We start from the raw sequence: 19,133 nt of genomic DNA on the forward strand, positions 1-19,133 counted from the left end.
GCTTTGCCCCACCAAAGCTTTGGCCCCAAGCTTGGGTACCTGTATATTCTCTTCCTTTCAGTCAGCAACTCCCCCTATACCCCGCAATGTTTTCCTGACAGCCTTTGGTGTTTCACTTTCCATACATGACCCTCCTTTTTAATCCTTCAGCAGGACCTCAATGCCTGTATCCCAGGGCCCCGCAGTCCTGCCCTTCCTGGGAGCAGTCCCTAACCAGTCAGACTTTCAAAGCTGCCCAACTGCCTCCCTCTTCCTAAAGCAAGTCCCAAGACTGAGGAATCTCCCAGGGCTCCAGAAAGAGGATCACAGGCTCATCAGACTTCAAGAAAATACACCCAGTTAACATATCATATTAGAAACCACCATCCTTCCAAAAGTCACAGAAACATATGAGTTTTAAATAAAGTTTAGATTACAATACTTCCACAATTAAGATCCAGGGGATGCACCTCTGTCATGGGACTGCCTCTCTGGCAAAGGAAGGATGAAACTCCAAAATAATCCTGGCAGCACTGGGTGTAGTTCAAGGAAAATGGATAATCCAAACTTACAAATGAACGTAGGAACCAAGTCATGAAATTGTCAATCTAGTCAAAAACAAAGGTGGATTATACAGGACATCATAAATACAGTTTCTAAGGAATCCAAGAACGCTTGATTGATTTCCTTAGGGACTCATTAAATATTATCCCTGAATGACTGAGACTGTTCTCCAGGTTCAATGAGGGTACAGCCAACCACTGAAACTGTCTGTAGTTAAGGTGCACTGTGTGGTAACCCACTCTTCGTATCTACTTGGAAAGGGTCACCACAATCGGTGTCTCCGACATATCCCTCCCATTACATCACACCACCTCCTACAGCTGTCGTTATTGTGGTATGGGAAATCTTAAAGTTTACTTACTGGGTTGGTCAATTTTAATCATAAGATTAGGTTGTCTAAGTCTGTATATCATAGTACTGGGAATTTATAAGGAAAATAATTTAATCCCATCTTATTTATGAAAATATGATGCTATCTTCAATTTAATTGGCAAAAAAGCATTGGTTTGAAAATATGACAACGTGATGTCACTAGACAAAATTGTTCAGTTCCTTATTCAGTGACTTCCCAGTATCTAAACGTTTTTTTGGTCTTTTTTTTCTCATGTGAATGAGAAAGAAACTGAGATTTGGGTCTGTGGGACATTGTATTGAACATACAATCTGTCAGTGTCGATTTTGATGGTTCAGGTTTTAGTTCCCATGTCAGTAATCAATTGCAATAATGAAGGAGTATCATGTTGTGAGAAACACTTGCAGTCCTGGCAGGATGCCTGGTGCTTGGAGCAACAAGGTCATCAGAAGCAGATGTGAACTTACAGATAAGGACACATTGCAGGGAGGGCGCACATGCCTGACCTATTCTTGGACTTCTTGATCTAGGGAAGAAGATAGGAAAAAGTTACCTGAGAAGAAATAGCTGATGACATGGTAGTGGCCTTGAGGCTGAGTCTGGGAATTGGCTGTAGTTTATAATTGCTAACCTGATAGTAACTAAGGATGTTTTGCAAAGCCAGCTTTGTGAGGGAGAATAAAAAAGCCTTGGAAACAGGGGTGGGGGATGCTAGCGTTGCCATTCCCCCCTCCCTTATCCATGTTAGCAAAAGCATTTCCAGACTCTGACTCTTCTTTCTAACCATCTCTGCAACAATTGGCGCCCAACGTGGGGCTCGAAGAAGAGGGTGTGGAACTACGCTGGAAACCGAAGGCATAAGTCTGCTCATGGTAAGTGATACCTTCAGCATAGTTTTTTAGTGCCGAAAGGGGCATATCCACTCAGAGTAAGTGGTACTTTTGGCATAGCTTTTTTTTTAGCATAGTTTTTATTTTTTTTTTTTTTTAGCACATTTCCAGATTACACTGGAAACCAAAAGGGACAGGTTCATTCAGAGTAAGCGATACTTTCGGCATAGTGTTAACATAGGGAATTAGTAAATGTGAAGAAAAGTAAATTTCATGAATTGGTTTTGTATGTAGGTAGACATTGCTACTGGTTCAAGCCAGAAGGAAAATCTCAATTAAATACTAAAGTGTAGAAACAAGTCATAAGAGCTTTGTGGAGAGCTCATCAACAGGGGGATCCTATGCCTGTTTCTGTTTAATCACTTTAATTTCTCAGGCTTTACAGCCTCTGCAATCTGACTCTGAGGGCACTGCAACTGACTTGGAAACACGCCAAGAAGAACCTGAACCTGTTTATAAAAATCCTATAGAAACAGAGTCTGATAATGAGCGAGAAGAATCTACTGAACCTTATCTAAAGAGGAATGTGCAGGCCGCATTCCTCCTAGTAAAGAGTCATATCAGGTTCTTTTGGCAGAGGTTAAAGCAGCTGCAATCAGGGCCAACTGGAGGATGTTTTCAAGAACCTAGAAAGCCCTCTGCACCACCTGTAAATACTTTATTTGGGGTTGAACCTTCAGTTGCTAGTCCTGTTACATTTACTTTTCCCCTTTCACCTGATTTGACTAAGGAAATAATAGAGGAAGAGAGTAGCTGGGAAAATCTTTCTAGACAGACAGCTACTCCTCAACTGATGGGGTTCCCTATAGTAAGACAAGCATTTCCTCCCAATGCTCAATTTCTTCAGGAGGGTATCAATGTGCAATATACTCCATTGGAACATAAATTCCTAAGAATACTTAAAGAATCTATCAATCAATATGGTATGCAGTCCACTTATGTGACAGGTCTTTTAAATAGTATAGCCACAGAACGACAATTATTAGTAGCAGATTGGGAAGCTATTATAAAAACTGTGTTAGAACCAGGTCCTTATTTGCAAATGAAAACCGAGTGGAGAGAGGAAGCCCAACAGGTGGTTTGTAGAAACGCAGCATAAAACCCTCCAGGCGCTATTCTTGAAGAGCTGACAGGCACAAGAAACTTTATTACCCTTGAGCAACAATGTCATTCGATTGAAGACACCTTGTTACAAGTGAAATTAATAGTGTTAAGAGCTTGGTCTTGAGTTGAGCCACCTGGGAAGCATCCTCAGTCACTCACTAAAATTATGCAGAGTTATGGGGAGAGTTACACTGATTTTTTGTCTCGGCTACGTATGGCTATTGTCAGGGCGGTGGCTGTTCCTGAAGTCCAAGAATTACTCTTAGAACCTCTAGCTTATAAAAATGCAAATGCAGAGTGTCAAAGGGCTTTAAGGCCTCTGAAAGTCCAAGGAGCACCTTTATAAGAATATATTAAAGCTTGTTATGATGTTGGCTCTTTAACACATCAAGCTAATTTGTTAGCAGGAGCTTTACAGAAAGGGTTTCAAGGTTCTCGAATGAAATGTTATCAATGTGGGAAACTAGGGCATTTTCAAAAAGACTGCAGGAGAGGAAATAAGGGAGAAGGAAAAGTAATGTATACAAAACCCCCTGGTAGGGAATAGGCCTCTAACAAAAGAAAAATTAGAAGTGTTACAGCAACTAGTAGACGTACAATTGGCCAGTAATCATATTGAACACTTCTCTTCTCCATAGAATTCACCAGTATTTGTTATAAAAAAAAAAGAAGTCAGGAAAATAGATAACGTTAATAGATTTATGAAGAATTAATGTTGTCATACAGCCTATAGGAACTTTGCAACCTGGGCTCCCTAACCCCGCATTAATTCCCCGAAAATGGTTTTTAAAGATTATAGATTTAAAAGATCGTTTTTATACTATTCCTTTACAGCCTCAAGATACAGAAAAGTTTGCATTTACTATTCCTACTCTAAAGTGTTCAGCCTACTCAGCAATATCAATGGAAAGTATTACCCCAAGACATGTTTAATAGTCCTACCATGTGCTAATATACCTTTCCAAGAAGTGAGGGAAAAGTTCCCTCAGGGACTCGTGCATAAATGTTTTTATTTGGAAAAATTGCTCTGGAAAAGTATGGCTCAAGATAGCTCTTGATAAGGAAAAGACAAGATTCTGTTCCTTATCAATATTTAGGATATAAAATTTTGCAATAGAAAAATTACTCTTCAAAAGATAGAAATTAGATGGGATGTTCTCAAAACTCTTAATAATTTTAAAAAATTATTAGGCATTATAAATTAGCTTTGTCCTTCCCTCAGTATCCCCACATATGCTTTAGCTAACTTATTCTCTATTTTAGAAGGGCCTACAGCATTGGACAGTCCTCGGGAACTATCACCATTGGCAGAAAAGGAATTTTAAATACTGTATTATTGAAAGACACTCTTGTAGTCACAAACTTGCATTGCTCAGGTTTCATTATTGTGTGGTAAAGCTTCTTTCTCTAACTTGGAATTTAAAAGCTATTAATGATTTCTTTTTTCTTTTATTGGTTAATTAGTCTAATATTAGGACATTTTAGCATGGAGTCAACAGTGAAGATAACATGATTTTGTATTATAGATGAGAAAAATAATGACTAAATTACAATATTGAGTGCTTTTTAAGGTACCTTTCTGTCCCTGTTTCTCTTGACCGGTCATCAGGGGTCCGTAGAGAGACTGGACGCAGTCATATCTCCCGGACTATGGCCAGGCTGTGGGACGCCGCCTCCTATGCCCTGTTGTCAGGTTCTGTTTATTGTCTTTAGTCTTGTCTAAGTGGTAGGTGGTGAACTTCTCAGGGTCCACCTACACCCCAGTAATAGTCCTTGTCTGTAAGTCCACATCTGCTTCTGGTGACCTTGTTGCTCCAAGCATCAGGCATCCCGCCAGGACTGAAGATGTTTCTCACAACAGTAGAGTGCAGAGTTCTACTACCACTGTCTCTCACCTGCCACAGGTCTCCATGTCACTAGAGCCTATATGCAACTGCTGGACTCACAGGACATGTCACCATTATTGTTAAGTTTTGGACTTAAACTGTTTTCAAGTTTTTGACAAGGGAACACATCTATTTTTAATATTACTGGCTCAAAAATTCAATTTCGTCCTAATATATGTGAATCACTGAATTTTAAAAAGAATAGGGGCAGCCTTGCCCCACTGGACACCCGTCGCCCTCTTGTAGATGCAAGATTGAAACTCGTGTTCTGTGGGCCTAAGTCCAGGGTATGAATTGTCTGAGGGCTAAGTGGAGAGCTGCCAAGCACTGCCTATCAAAAGTTCCACCTTCGAGGCCCGCCCACAGCTCTACTTTGCAGGCCCCATCTCTCAGATCTCTCAGTTTCTTGTAGATTATGAAGCAGATCTCCAGACTCAAAGGTTATCTTTTAGAGGGTTCATTTCAGTCATTCTTTATCACACTAGCAGTTCCAGCCCCATCACCAGCTCCTCCACATGCAGAATTGATGGAAATAGCAGCCACTGCAGCTGTTTAAGAATCTGTATCCTTGCCTGCCCTTTCTGCATGGGGAGTTCCTTGTTGCAGTAAGAGGCACCCAGGGCTCTAGTTCTGCTGTGGGTTCTGTGGGTTGCAACAGTTTCATTTTAAACTCAGTCATAACTGTTTTTGTCTCTGGGCTTTCTGTGGTGGTATTTCCATGGGGTCTCCCTTCTACAGCCTGTACTTGGGTCCAGCTCCCACTAAGTAAAGAGATTCGGGGCCCTCTACACCACCTGTAGGGGAGCACAGGGTGTCTGCCCCCTGATCCTGACCCTGGGACTCCCCAGATTCTAGTCATCTCCTGTGATTCTCTCTCCATCATCAGGGACATCAGGCGCAGTGGCCCTGTAGTCTTCAAGCCTTCCCTTCACATAGCCATCTCAGGGAGGCCAGGTCCTGTGGTGGGGAATTTCACCCAGGAAGTTTTTGTGACATCTTTTGTCCCTAATACCATCCCGATGCTTGTCCCTGTCAGCTGTGTTTACATTCCATATGCCACAGTGGAATGAGTAGGGGACATGTTCATCTCATTTCTGTGATTATGAGGTGAAGTGGTCAGTGAGGGAGAAAGAGGTACAGGGGGAACCAAAGAGACAGTGTCAGGAAAAAAAAGGTTAAGACTGTAGGTGTGTGTGTCCCAGTGTTTCTCAGACTTACCTTAAGTGGAACTGCTTTTGCTATTTACTGCTCAATATAGTTCCTGAAATTTTTATTAAAAAGACTCTCTCTACCATATGGCATTTCTTTAAAAAAGATTTCCAGTGTTGAATCAATCACCATTTTATTATTTCAATAAGCTCCACTTTATGATAATATATTATAACCATAAAATTGATAGCCAAATGGTTTCAATAGCTAAATGGTTAAAATTGTACATTTGTATATATGTATGTGTGTACATATGCACATATGTATGTATGTAAGTATGTATATATGCATGTACCTATCTCTTTTGTTAAAAGTGATCAATGATAATTACACAGATAATTACCTAACCTTTTTGCATTCATAAACATTCTCATTAGCTTAATAGACTAATGTGCTCAGGTCTATTTTTTTTCTTTTAGAGGAGTGTACATCACACAGAAAGGAAAAGAGCCTTAGCATGTTGGGAGAACTCCCACAATCAGTATTAGAAGAGACTGCTATAATGAATTAAAATTGGTTAATCAGATTTATCTCCTTATTTGTGAGTATATATTTTAAATATTTTAAATTTTCTTTGAATGATTATGTTTGACATCTTAAAAACTTTTCTGTCTGGGGAGAAACTTTCCTTCCATGGGCTAGCCAAACTTAGAAAAAGGGTAGCTCTCAGGTGAGAGTGTATCTTTGATATGTCACTACACCTCCTGTATCTGGCCAGTGCCAGTGCCAGAATATTGACCCTGGGAGTCAATATTCCTCTACTTTCCTCATCCCAGGGTTAGAGACAAGAATTTGAGTGCAAAGCCCTGAAAAATTATTCAAATTATTCAATCCTTATCTGTTGACCATGTCTTGACTTGCCTATCAAATAAAATCTTTTTTTCTGCCTTTAATATTTTTATGTATCTATTAACTTCATTAATAATTTTAATTATTAATATTATTTATAAATTTAATTAATTTATTATAGTGTCAATTTATTTCAGTTTCCTACTTATTTCTCTTTGCTTATAAAGTTGTTAAATCAGTGTGTTTGTTTTATAGGGAAGCTGTAACAAAACACTACTCATTGGATAGTTTAAAGGATAGAAATTTGCTTCTTTATAGTTCTAGGGTCTAGAAGTTTCAAGTTCAATGTGTTGGTAGGTTTGATTTCTACTGAGACTTCTTTTCTTGGCATGTCAATGGCTGCCTTCTTTCCGTACCCTCATAGGGCCTCCTTCCTCTGTGCTCAGACTCCTGGGTCTCTCTCTTCTTACAAGGGCACAAGTTAGGTTGGATTGCAGCCAGTCTCAAGGGCATCACTTTAACTTAATCACTGCTTTAATTGCCCTACCTCTGTATACAATCACATAATGATGAATTTAATACTAGGGCTTTAACATATGAATTTATGAGCAGTGATATAATTCAGTCTGTGACACTGCTTCATTTTTTTCAAGCTCTGTGTTTTCAAATCAGCATTTTTAAAGCTACACATTTCTGTGAGATGACAACTGTGGCCCTATTCCATGGTTCCATGACTTTATTCTTCATTGTGTTTGTATTCTAATTGGCAGTGCTTCTTTATATACTGTAACCCAATGTTTACACTGTGGATTGTTTAGTATTGTTTGGATGCCTAATTATTTTTTAGTGTCATCTTAATTTGACTGTTATTAGCACCTCTGTACTATGTGATGCAATCTTTGTAATTATCTGAATTATTTTCCTGTGGCTAAATATACAGTCTTATTTGATAGATAATGGGTGTGCTGAAGCAGATTAAAAACTTCACATTTAGGATGAAGGCTCGATTTGTATTTACTTGTTGATAATATTTGTATATTTAATGCATGTTATTATACTATAGACATATTTATTTCAAAGCAATTAATTACTAAATCTGTCATTCAAATTGATAGATTTAGCAATTTCTAAATTTCTGTTTCTATTTACATGGATTTTACAGCATTTTTTTTAGCTACATACACATTTGTGAATATCTTGTGTTTGAATTTAGTTTTTGCTTGGAATATACAACCTCTATTTTTCTTCTTTTAATATTTTTGTTGTACATTTGGTACATTTGTAACCTTGATAACCTCTTTGCTATATCTTAAAATGAAAATAAAATACCAACTTTATAGGATTCCTCTTCAAGAGATGATCTGCATGAAATGCTTAATATCTTATGTGAGATGTTATAGAAGATCAACATTCATGAAAACAATTGTTTTTCAGTTTATCATGAGTCATAGAAACTTTGTTAAATAATATTAATATCTTATTTAGCAGCATACATTAGAAACATGGATTTTTGGGCAGCTCAAATTCTCATGAGCACTAGTTTCTGTGAAACAGACTGAACGATATTGGGAAACTATCAAATTTAGTGTAGAAAACTCTTCTTGTATGCATTTTGTTTTATTACACTTTGGCTCACAAAATGATGCATTTTTTGTTGACTGTAAGTTTTGCTTATTGAAAAATATGTGTCCTAGAATAGATGGTCATTTTGATCTCTATTTGATGTATGTGTATAATCTAAAGTGGTGGGTCCCCTTGAAAGAAGGCCACACACAGGGACATCACTTGGCTCTCCATCCTCCTAAGTATCCTTATACCTAACATCAAGGCTACATCACTTTCTTAGCATTACTACCTCTTTGCCCTTCCTTCTATCTGTCCTTTACTACCTCCTTCAGTTCAGAGTTTATGAGATTGTGCTTCTGAGCTTGGGAATGTTGGCAAGACACTGAATCGCTCACTTTTTGCCAGAGCAGTGCTTCCATTTCAGTAGCGGGCTACACAGAAGGCAGAGCAGTGGTTCCCTCACTCTGGGGCATTCTTAGAAATATTGCAAACGCTTTAGAAGGCAGGTACCTCCTCTGTGCCTTCCATGCTTATTCCATCTGTTTCTGGGTCCCTAAGGCATCTAAGAGAAAATTTCCTTGAACCTGGAGGGCCATGAATACCCTCCCTGGCTTTTGCAAACAAGAACATGTGGTGCTGTTCCCCTGAGAGGCATACAATATTTTCCAGAGGCTCAAACAGGCCAGAATGTCCTGGCTCAGTCTCCCATGTCAAAACAGCCACTCTAGTTCTTCTGAAGGAAATTTGGAAAATTTATAGACACTCATTTCTGATAAGAGCACTGGGAATTATCTGGAAGCATCCGTCCATTTGTATTATTTTTGGGAAACTTTCATCATCCTCTTCAATAAACTAAGCATACTTCCATAGACCAAACTCTCCATAGTCACCTCCTGGAAATCTGACCCGCTTCATAAGGGAGACTATTTAATGCTGTATGGTATCAACAGAAATATTTCTTCATAAGAAATGTACTAGTAAAATCATAAATTACGATAGTGATCATGGTAATAATGATATTAGTTCTACTCATGCTAATATTTAAAATAATAAGAAATAAGGAGGATAGGGTACAGTAACCTAAGTAAATGGCGAGGTTACTCTGTGGAGCTTTATAAGGTAGATTGGGATTAGAGCCCTAGGTATGCACATTAAATATGTTCCATAAGGCAAACCTGAACAGTAGTGTGCAAGCCCATTGAGGACAGCCTTATGGGGCAGAGGAAGTGGGAGCCTGGTCAGGGGCCTGCCAGCAGCAGGGACATCCAACAGATTTCAGGAGTTGGGCCTCTGTGTATGCAGGGCCTCTGCAGTAGGAGGGTGTCACCCTCAGTGCTCTCATAACAGCACAAAGGGTGCAGCCTTCAGAGTGGTTTCCAGGATCCCTGTAAGACTTAGAAAAGTTCATGATTGCATATAACCCCCTAATATATGCCCAGCACATCGTGTCTGCTGTCTGGTAACCAAAACTGTGACAACACTAAACAGATTCCAGGGAAAATTGGGCTCATAAGCAGAAGGAATCAAATTCTGCTGAGTTTGAAGGTAACATAAAGACAGATGACATCTTATGAGTTTGTTGTTGTTCTTGTTAATTAAAACATTAAAATTGTCAGCAAGAATGAGGTCAAATGGGGACAAAAATCAGATAGTTTTGAGATGAAGAGAAATGTTAATAATGGACAGTACCCACAACTTGGATTAAAACAAAAAAAAGGAGATGAGAGTGTAGCATCTGGAAATAAAAGAAGTTCAAAATGATTTTTTTAAATTCAAATTTCAGTTTGGGTGATACCATAACACATTTAAATGCTAAGATGGATAAGATTAAGAGCATGCAGTTTAAAATAAAGTCTACATGTTAAATTATAGTATAAAATTTAAATTTAAGTGTAGAAATAAATTACTTAACTGGGATTAAAGGTAATTCCTTTTATATTATGAGGGAGATAGCATAAACAATAAATGAGAGTGCAGCAATATGGTAAATTTAGTGGTTCAAAGTACCTACATCCAAAATTATCTACTTCCTTTGTGAAGTAGCTCATAAACTCCTGATGAATATGAGAGAAAAGTTGAGTGTATGGAGAATGAATGCTAATGGCAAAGGTTTGAAATGTGCTTTAGTGACCTTGGCAGGAGAAACTGACAGGCCTGACCTAATAGGATTACCAGGCACTTTTTGAAAGTGTGTTTTTAGATGCAATGGAATATTTACCATATCCCCTGGTTTAATGATTTCTTCTTGAGATCCAGGAATTTGAAGCCAGAAGAGCCACAACCATAAGAATTTAGTTCAAATGTATAAATCAACTGTGAACAACTTGGGAGTAAAAATTATTTACTACATTTTACTACGGAGTAACATTTTTATTTCCCTATTAACCAAAAATAAAAGTTCAAAATCACCTCATTTTTTGGACAGTTAATAAATTCTTTACATGTTATTGAAAGTACTATGTGGTTCATGCCTTAATACTCAAATTCCTCGTTCTAGTAATATGACTTACTTGTCACATTTTTAAATTTCTTCATCTCTCATTTTATTTAGAAGTCTACATTTCCTACAGGGAATTCTAGCTCTGTGTCTATAGAAACCCATTGTGTCCAATACTCTGCTTTATTTCCAAGCCATAAAATGTTTTCTGTACATAGAACACACTCGGAAATACCTATAAGTGAACAAAAGAATGAATGAATCTTCCTACATTACTTCAATATCCTTGCATCTTTGTGCTTGAACTTTGCAAGAGGGTTGTAACTTTGTATTAACCTGGAAAATCCAATAAAATTGAATATGGTGGATTCATTGTATAGAAGCTCTGTTTAAGTTAATTAGTGTCTAAACAATCAGGGTGTATCTTCGGAATGTGGCCCTGATTAGATTAACTATCTTCTGGGATAAAAGGAAATCAAACCCAGGATGGATGCATTTGCCTCTAGAAGAAGAAACTAAACATTTCTGGACATTGAAAGTAGAGGAATTGGCTGCTTCCTGTGGAACTGGCATCAAAGTTCAGTTAGCGTCACCATCTCCTCCAGTTTGGGGTTCTGGTGAGATCTCTAAACATTGAGTTGTGAGCTGGCCTCACTGGCTTAAAATGATACAAGTTTAATGTTCTTCAGATTTACATCATATCAAAGTGTCTTCTGATCTTTAATTTTTATTGTATAAATCTTTATTTCACCGCTCTCATTTCCAATATTTGACTATTTGTGTTTCTTTTCCATTTTTATCATGAATCTCTGTAATTTTAACTGCTTCACCGAGGATCATAGATTTATGCTGTTTAATATAGTAACTGCAGACACGTGTGACTATGAAATTAATGAAATTAAATAACTAAACATCAGATCCTCAATAGCTCCAGTCAGATTCTCAGTGTTCTGTAATCATATATATCTGGCAGTGACTATATCATATGATGTAGACAGAGAGCATTTTGTTCATCTTGAAAAGTTTTATTGACACTTTATCTATAGTTTATGTTTTTATTATTTTATTGGTTGTAATTATCTCATTTTCTGCTTCTCTGAATTCATTTTTTAATGTGTTTAATCAAGTGCTGTTTTTCATTTTATCAAATGTCTTAAGATCAGTGATTATATTTATTTTAATCATTTAAACATTAACATGTATTTAAAGCAAATAATTTCCTGCCAATTTGGTTTTAGCTTTGTTCCATTTATACTTTACATAAGATAACTGTATAAATGCTAATTTTTATAACATACTTCAAAAAATTTGTGCCAAATTATTTAAACGACAGTTTTTACCTGTTAAGTTTTAGTTAACAGATTATGTCTTCTGGATTCTCATCATTTTCTGATTTTAGTTCCTTGTTTATAAGACTGTTGCATAATCCTTTTTTAAAAATGGAGATTTCTCTCCACCCTAATACACAAACCACTTGTTCGCGGGGTCCAATATACATTTTACACATATATCTGTTTCAGGTTATAAAATTCTAGAATAATTGTAAGCTTTATTCTTGTTTCACTTTTGCCATCTTTTTACTTTCAGTTTCTGTGTGTCTTTTGATCTAAAATGAGTCTTTTGTAGAGAGAATATGTAAGGGTCTTGTTTTCTTATCCATTCAACTACCCCATCATTTAACTAGAGTATTTAATCCTTTATCATTTAAAATAATTGTTAATAAACAAGTAATTATTGCCATTTATTACTTATATTTTATATATAAGTATATATGTATAAATTTTATATATATATATGTATGTATATACGCATACACACACATTTCTTGTAATACTCGTTTGGTGTTGAGGAGCTCCTTCAGTTTTTTCTGGTCTGGAAAGCTCTTAATGTCCTTTGATTCTAAATGATAGCTTTGCTGAGTAGAGTAATCTTGGTTGTAGGTCCTTGCTTTCTCATCACTTTGAATATTTCCTGCCAATCTCTTCTGCCCTGTGAAGTTTCTGTTGAGAAATTGGCTGATAGTTTTATGAAAGCTCCCTTGTAGGTAATTGTTTTTCTCTTGATGTTTTTAAAACTCCCTCTTTGTCTTTAACCTTTGGCATTGTAATTATGATGTGTCTCGGTGTGAGATTGTTTGAATTTATCTTGTTTGGGATTCTCTGTGCTTCTGGGCTTGTAAGTCTATTTCCTTCACCAGGTAAGTAAACTTTCCTGGCATTATTTCTTCAAATAGATTTTTGATTCCTGATCTCTGTATTCTCCTTCTTGTACCCCTATGATGTAAACATTTATATGCTGGATGTTGTCTCCGAGGCCCCTTAAACTAGCCTCATTTGTTACTTTTATGATTTGTTGCTTTTCTGATTGGGTGTTTTCTGCTACCTTATCTTCTAAATAACTGATTTGAATCTCTGCTTTATCTAATCTACTATTGATTATTTCTAAGATATTTTTCATTACGTTTATTGTATTCTTAATTTCCGACTAGTTATTTTTATTTTTTTTTAATTTTTATTTTTCCTTTTTCTTTGTTAAAGTTCTCTGTGAGTTTATCTACTCTTCCCCTATGTCATTGAGGACCCTTATAACCAGAGTTTTGAACTCTGCATCTGGTAAATATCTTGTCTCTATTTTATATTGTTCTTTTTTGGAGCTTTGTTCTATTCTTTCATTTGGGGCATGTTTTTTGTCTTTCCATTTAGTCTACCTCTCTGTGTTTGTTCTCATGTATTATGTAGGTCTATTAAATCTCTCAATCTCAGTAGTATGGTCTTATGTAGTAGGTGTCCTATGGGTCTCAGTGGCGCAATCTTCCCTGTTTCCCTGAGCCAGGTGCTCTGGGCATGTCCCTTGTATGGATTCTCCTGTTCTAGTTGAATCTTGGTTGCTGTTTGCACATCAAAAGAAGAATTGACCTTTGGGCTTATTGATTGTGAGTACTGGCCAGTGAGGGGTTGATCCTACAAAGCAAGATTTACTTTAGCAGAGTTCTGGTGTCTTCCGAGGCTGCCCTTTGGGTATGTGGTTCTCAGATGAAGCCCCAGGTGGTGCTCTGGCTTGGATCATGCTGGCCTCAGGGAATAAGTCCCCAGGGTCTCCTGGGAGGGGCTACCCTACAGGACAAGTTAATCTGCAGCCTATGCACTGCCCCATGCCACTTGGCAAGAGTCCAGGCAATCCTCAGAAGGCTGCAACCTGTGCTAGGCTTACCGGTGCCTTGAGAGGCTAATTTGGGAACCGAGGCTGGCTGCCACCAGTGCCGGGTTTGGGGCTGCTCAGCAAGAGTTGTGGGGCACACTGAGGCCAAATGCTGCTTGTTAGAAAAGTCTACGGCAAGATCCAAGTCAGATAATTTTTATGGAAAAGCTACTGTAAGTGTCTTGGATGGGCCTGCAAATTGAGAGAAGCAAGATCTCAGGAAATCACCTGGGCGAAGTGACCTATGTTATCCAGATAGATGAAGTTCAGATGTAGCTGGACCCTGCATCTGCATTCTAGGAGGTGGCAGGGGTCAATACAGAAGCAATGGATTCTTCCAGTATTTCTGTTTGAGAGAAGGTTGCTCCTACAGTCTTTGCCCTGAAGTCAGACAATTCAGTTCCTCTCTGTATCTCTCTGGTGCTTTTAAAGCAGCTTTCTCAGCACTGGAACTCAAAGTGAGCGAGTCTGTCAGTAAGTACGTTTCCTCAAGGGCCCTTTAAGAGGAAAGCCTGACTCTCACAGCCTTCTGTCTCAACCCATATCCCCACTGATTTTCACAGCCAGAGGTATGAGGATTTATCTTCCTGGCACTGAAATCCTGGGATCCCAGTGTGGGACCGAGACCCCTTACTCCTTTGGGGGATATTTGCAGCCAAGATATCTCTCTAGATTCTCAAATGCAACAGGCAGGTATGGAAAATAGCCTGTCCACATCTCCCCTCCACCTACCAGTCTTTAGATGGCCTCTTTTGAACATACCTAGCTGTAGAACTTCTGTTCATCTAGATCTTAGGCAACTCCCAATGATGGTTGTTCTGTAGTTTAGTTTTAATTTTGATGTGGTTGTGAAGAAGGAGAGCACATCATATACTTACTATGCAATCTTGTCTGAGGTCTACTTTTGTCTTATCTTTAAATTTCTTTCTTTCATTCTTATGTTCTGATCAAAGGCAAAGTGTTTCCTAAATCAATCTGCAATTACTTTTTTACTCCTACTTCTTTTATACTTATTAATAGTTTATTGCATTGATTTTTTTCAAGTCATTATCATTCAGGTTAGTTAAACAACATAGCTTTATGATCTTCTTTTAGAGATAAATACATTTCTATGTTTCAAAACATAACAACTTCATGGATATTTATGGATTATGGAGAGTTTGTGGGACCTGATTGCAATTGTCCATAACTTAAGGAAGATCCACTCCTGAGGGGCTGCTTTTTTGGATCAGTTCTCATCCACTCAGTGACCTAATTCTATGCCTACTACATGAAAAGAGACATAGTTCAGGAATGCCTGGGGACATTCTTGCTTTCTACTCACAAAGCCAGCCTGTTACATATGTGTAGGGGTTCCCTGAATACCAAATAAAAATTTACATATTTTTGTCTTTCTTCAGAAGAAAGTTTCTAAGGGGAAAAAAATCATGTTCCATTTTAATCTGAATTTGCCTTGAAGTCAGAACCAAACACAATCCTCTGGCAAATTTCTTATTAGCTCTCCTAGCTCTTACTTCCCTCTTTGGATACTCCCATGTACTCTGGATAATTCAATCACCAAACTGTATTTATTGTGTGTTCTTGGGCATCGTGAATTGTCCTAGGTACTAAATACATCTATGCATTAGGCAGATCCTGCATTTATCTAGGCCTTCTCTTTTATATCTGATAGAAACTGATAACTGGCATTTTAGTTTGATTGTGAAAAAGAGAAGAAACTTGAAAGAAAATATCTTAGATATTTCTGTTTCAAGATATAAAAGACATGAGAAGATTGATTATAAATACATACAGAGGTTTCTCTTAAAGGAGATTTAATTTAAATCAACATAGTTCCCAAGAAAAGAAGAGAGAGAGGAATTCAACTATTGACATTGGACTTAGCCAGGGAGAACATGACTTTTGAATTAAATAGTAGAATGTGAGTAACTAGTAGGTATAAATGCAAAAATATTTGTAGGCATAGGGATAAACTGAGTTACTTTGTCATAAAATGTAATTTGTCTGTGTTAGGGTTTGAAATGTGTGCTCACTAAATTCATATGTTGTAGTCCTTTCCTGCAGTACATTAGCATGTAATTTTATTCGGAATTAAGGTCACTAAAGGGGTCATTAATTTTTAAAAAGGTGATTAGGAAGGGCCCTAATCCAATGTGACTGGTGCCTTTAGAAGAAAAGAAAAATCAAGGCACAGACATATAGAGAAGGAAGGCCATGTGAAGACACAGAAGTTAGAAGGCCATCTACAAGCCAAGGGAAGAGGCCTCAGAAGAAACCAACCCCATATATACCTTGAGCTCAGGCTTCTAACCTACAGAAATAAATTTCTAATGTTTAAGTCGCTAGCACTGGAAGAATTTATTTATTATTACTATAATTTTTTTTACCAGAACAAAGAATGATTTACAAAAATCATTGAAAGCCACTTGAAGTTGTGATTATGTGTTGAGCATGTTATCAACATCTCAGTCATGTGCTCTTAGATGCTATTGGGATCTTGTTGAACAGATGTGACAAATAATCTAAGGGATAAGTAAACACACGTCTTGGTAAATGTGTGTTGAAATGAAAGAGTGTAGATTAAACTGGACAGTAAAGTAAAGAAAGATTATGATATTTAGGAAGTGGGGTCCATACACTGGAGGTTCACATCTGGTAGAAAACCTGGGTATGAATAATTTTATGAAACTACAAGAAGAAAAAGGCGGTCATAACAAGGTGCTTATTTTGATTATTTGTTAGATAAATAACAAACCAGATAAAACCTAGCTTTGCTGTGTTACCCTAAAGAAATTTGAGTATAGAATAGTGACTGAGAAAAATTAAATGACAGCATTCCATTTTCTAGCTATGTAACTTTGTCAAATCATTAAAAATTTTGGAACCTCTGTTTACGTCATTTGTTCAATTGGTAAATAGACTGTAATTAGCATGGAAATTAAATAAGCAAATATGTATAAATCTGTAAGTACATAGTCACATGTAATATAAATCTAACTTTTTCCCTGGCTTATACCTCAGGTAAAAATGGGTGAGTTAATTATCTCTTTATGAGCGTTTTCATTATTTATCTATGAAATACATTCAATTATTATTAACATATTAGGGAAAAAATTATAGTTTAGAAATGCTTTCTGCCTCACAAACACAAATGCATATGCATGCATTTTCATGGATATACATATATGTGTGTGTGTATGTGTGTGTGCATACATAATAATAATATATATATAATAAAAAAAATGTTACAGCTAATAATAAATATAGAACAAGAATTGGAGAATTTCAGCTACCACTTGATTAAACTATCAGATGGACCAAATAGATTTCCTCCTAAACCACAGCCATTCTATATTCTCTGGGCATCCTTGATCTAAAAGACTGAGGTTGTACATGACAGTAACATTATGACTCATGTATGTGCTCCTGCTATTTTCTGATGTAGAGGATTTTAGGGACTAGACTGAAGAATAGGAGCCATTAACTTTTCCAAATGTAATGAGTCATTGAATTGATAAACTCTCATCATAAAATAGATTCTTAGTTGCTTGATATCCAATTTCAAGGGGAAATGAGAGCAGGAAAAGAATTAGAGTTCAGAGGGAGTCATGAGCAATAGAGAATCACTGCTAGTGCATAAGGCAAGAATAATAAAATCTGAGAAATTCACAGTATTTATCTATAGGTGGAAATCAAAATGTACATGTGGCATGAGTCAGGGACTGCTAAACTTGGAAATCAGAGAGGCAATTGAATAATTATAGATGCCTCAGGCTCATTAATATGAAATTCAGAACTTTATGTTCTTATTTGTAAGATACCTGTATTTTGATCTCAAGTAGCAAAAACACCTATATCTTTATTACATTTGACCCTGGGAGAGAAAAAACATCTGCATATTATTCTCAGAGTGCATCACTCATTTTAGTTTGTCAGGAAGCTAGGAGGTTACACCCAGATGAACACTGGGGCTTCATGACAGCTGGGACTGGGAATAGTGTACAGGAATGAGTCTCATGGCTTCTTTCTCTATCTTCAGATTTGCCTGTGTAGTGCTTGGATTATCCATACGTGAAAACCAAGAGAAAGACACCTGAGTTACTGGGGGTAAAAGTCCAGAGGAAGACATCTGAGTTATTGATAATGCGGCCACTAGTGAGAAGGGAATGTGTCCTTCTACTGAAATTACACTCCTAATGCCATCACATGGGCAAGTTTTTCCTATTGACATGTATGTTCTAATATAATAAGGTGGTGTTCAGGCATCTGAGATTCCATTAAGTTTACCTAGAGCTCCAAGATGGTTATCATGGGACAGGAACTCATCAATAACTAATTTTGATAACATTATGCAAATTTGTGGTAGCCTCCATGAACTTTGCTTATTTCCGGAAAAGACAAGAGAATTTTTCTTTCTCTTATCCAGTCCATGGCATCGTTGTCCCATAATTAACATATTATCTGTGGTTTTGGATGGAATGGGCATGGTAATAATTGCAAGAGATAGAGATGAGTGAGGAGCATTAACACCACAATCCCTCAGGGAGAGAGCTATTTAAAGTCCCAGAGAAAACTAGGAATGGAAGACCTGATCCCACAGGAATTGTCAGGCTAGGACTATCTTTCAGTACAGCCCTTTCAGAGGGCCCTGGTTTGTGCTGCTGAACCATTTGACCTTACAGTTTTTTATGAACTCCTGTAGCATTGAGATAGACAACACCTAATGGTCCAAATTTCTGTGTAGATCTTGTTCAGTTCTGACAAATGCTGGAGATCTCTTTAAGGTTCTCTGATATTTTAATGATTTATAGAGTAATGTCTTATATTTAATGCAGGTTTTCTAGATAAGAAACACTTCATACATTAGTACATTAAATCTTTCACAAGTGATTAAATAAGTTCACAGATAAGGAACCAGAGGTTCATCTAGGGAAATTATTTAAACTGATGACCATGTTTTTAAAAGTTCTATATCATGGTTATTTCATATCTTACGATGAATCTATAGAGTTACTTGGTATTAATGGAAGATATTTTTTGTTATGAATGTTTAAATGAATATTTTATCATCACCTGTCTGGAATTCCTAATTATGAGATTACTGAAAAACTTTCAGTTTGTATTACACCACACCTCATGTGATATTTCTTTATAATAAA

The 19,133-nt window shown here is 37.1% G+C and overlaps 1 protein-coding gene across 3 annotated transcripts in view; it reads left to right on the forward strand.

The window, feature by feature from the left end:
* The first annotated feature begins 1,604 nt into the window (after window positions 1-1,604).
* The window catches only part of LOC107507182 (zinc finger protein 705A-like), a 32,957-nt gene continuing 15,428 nt past the window's right edge, over window positions 1,605-19,133 (forward strand). For all 3 annotated transcript variants that reach the window (XR_004953318.1, XR_004953319.1, XM_036228515.1), the window contains exon 1: window positions 1,605-1,767. Coding sequence is in view for 1 of the 3 variants with exons in the window: in XM_036228515.1 (XP_036084408.1) it covers window positions 1,765-1,767 (3 nt within the window). In the remaining 2 variants the exon portion in view is untranslated. The remainder of the gene's footprint in view (window positions 1,768-19,133) is intronic.

The sequence above is a fragment of the Rousettus aegyptiacus genome, unplaced genomic scaffold (assembly GCF_014176215.1).
Source record: "Rousettus aegyptiacus isolate mRouAeg1 unplaced genomic scaffold, mRouAeg1.p scaffold_m13_p_11, whole genome shotgun sequence".
Classification (NCBI taxonomy): Eukaryota; Metazoa; Chordata; class Mammalia; order Chiroptera; family Pteropodidae; genus Rousettus; species Rousettus aegyptiacus.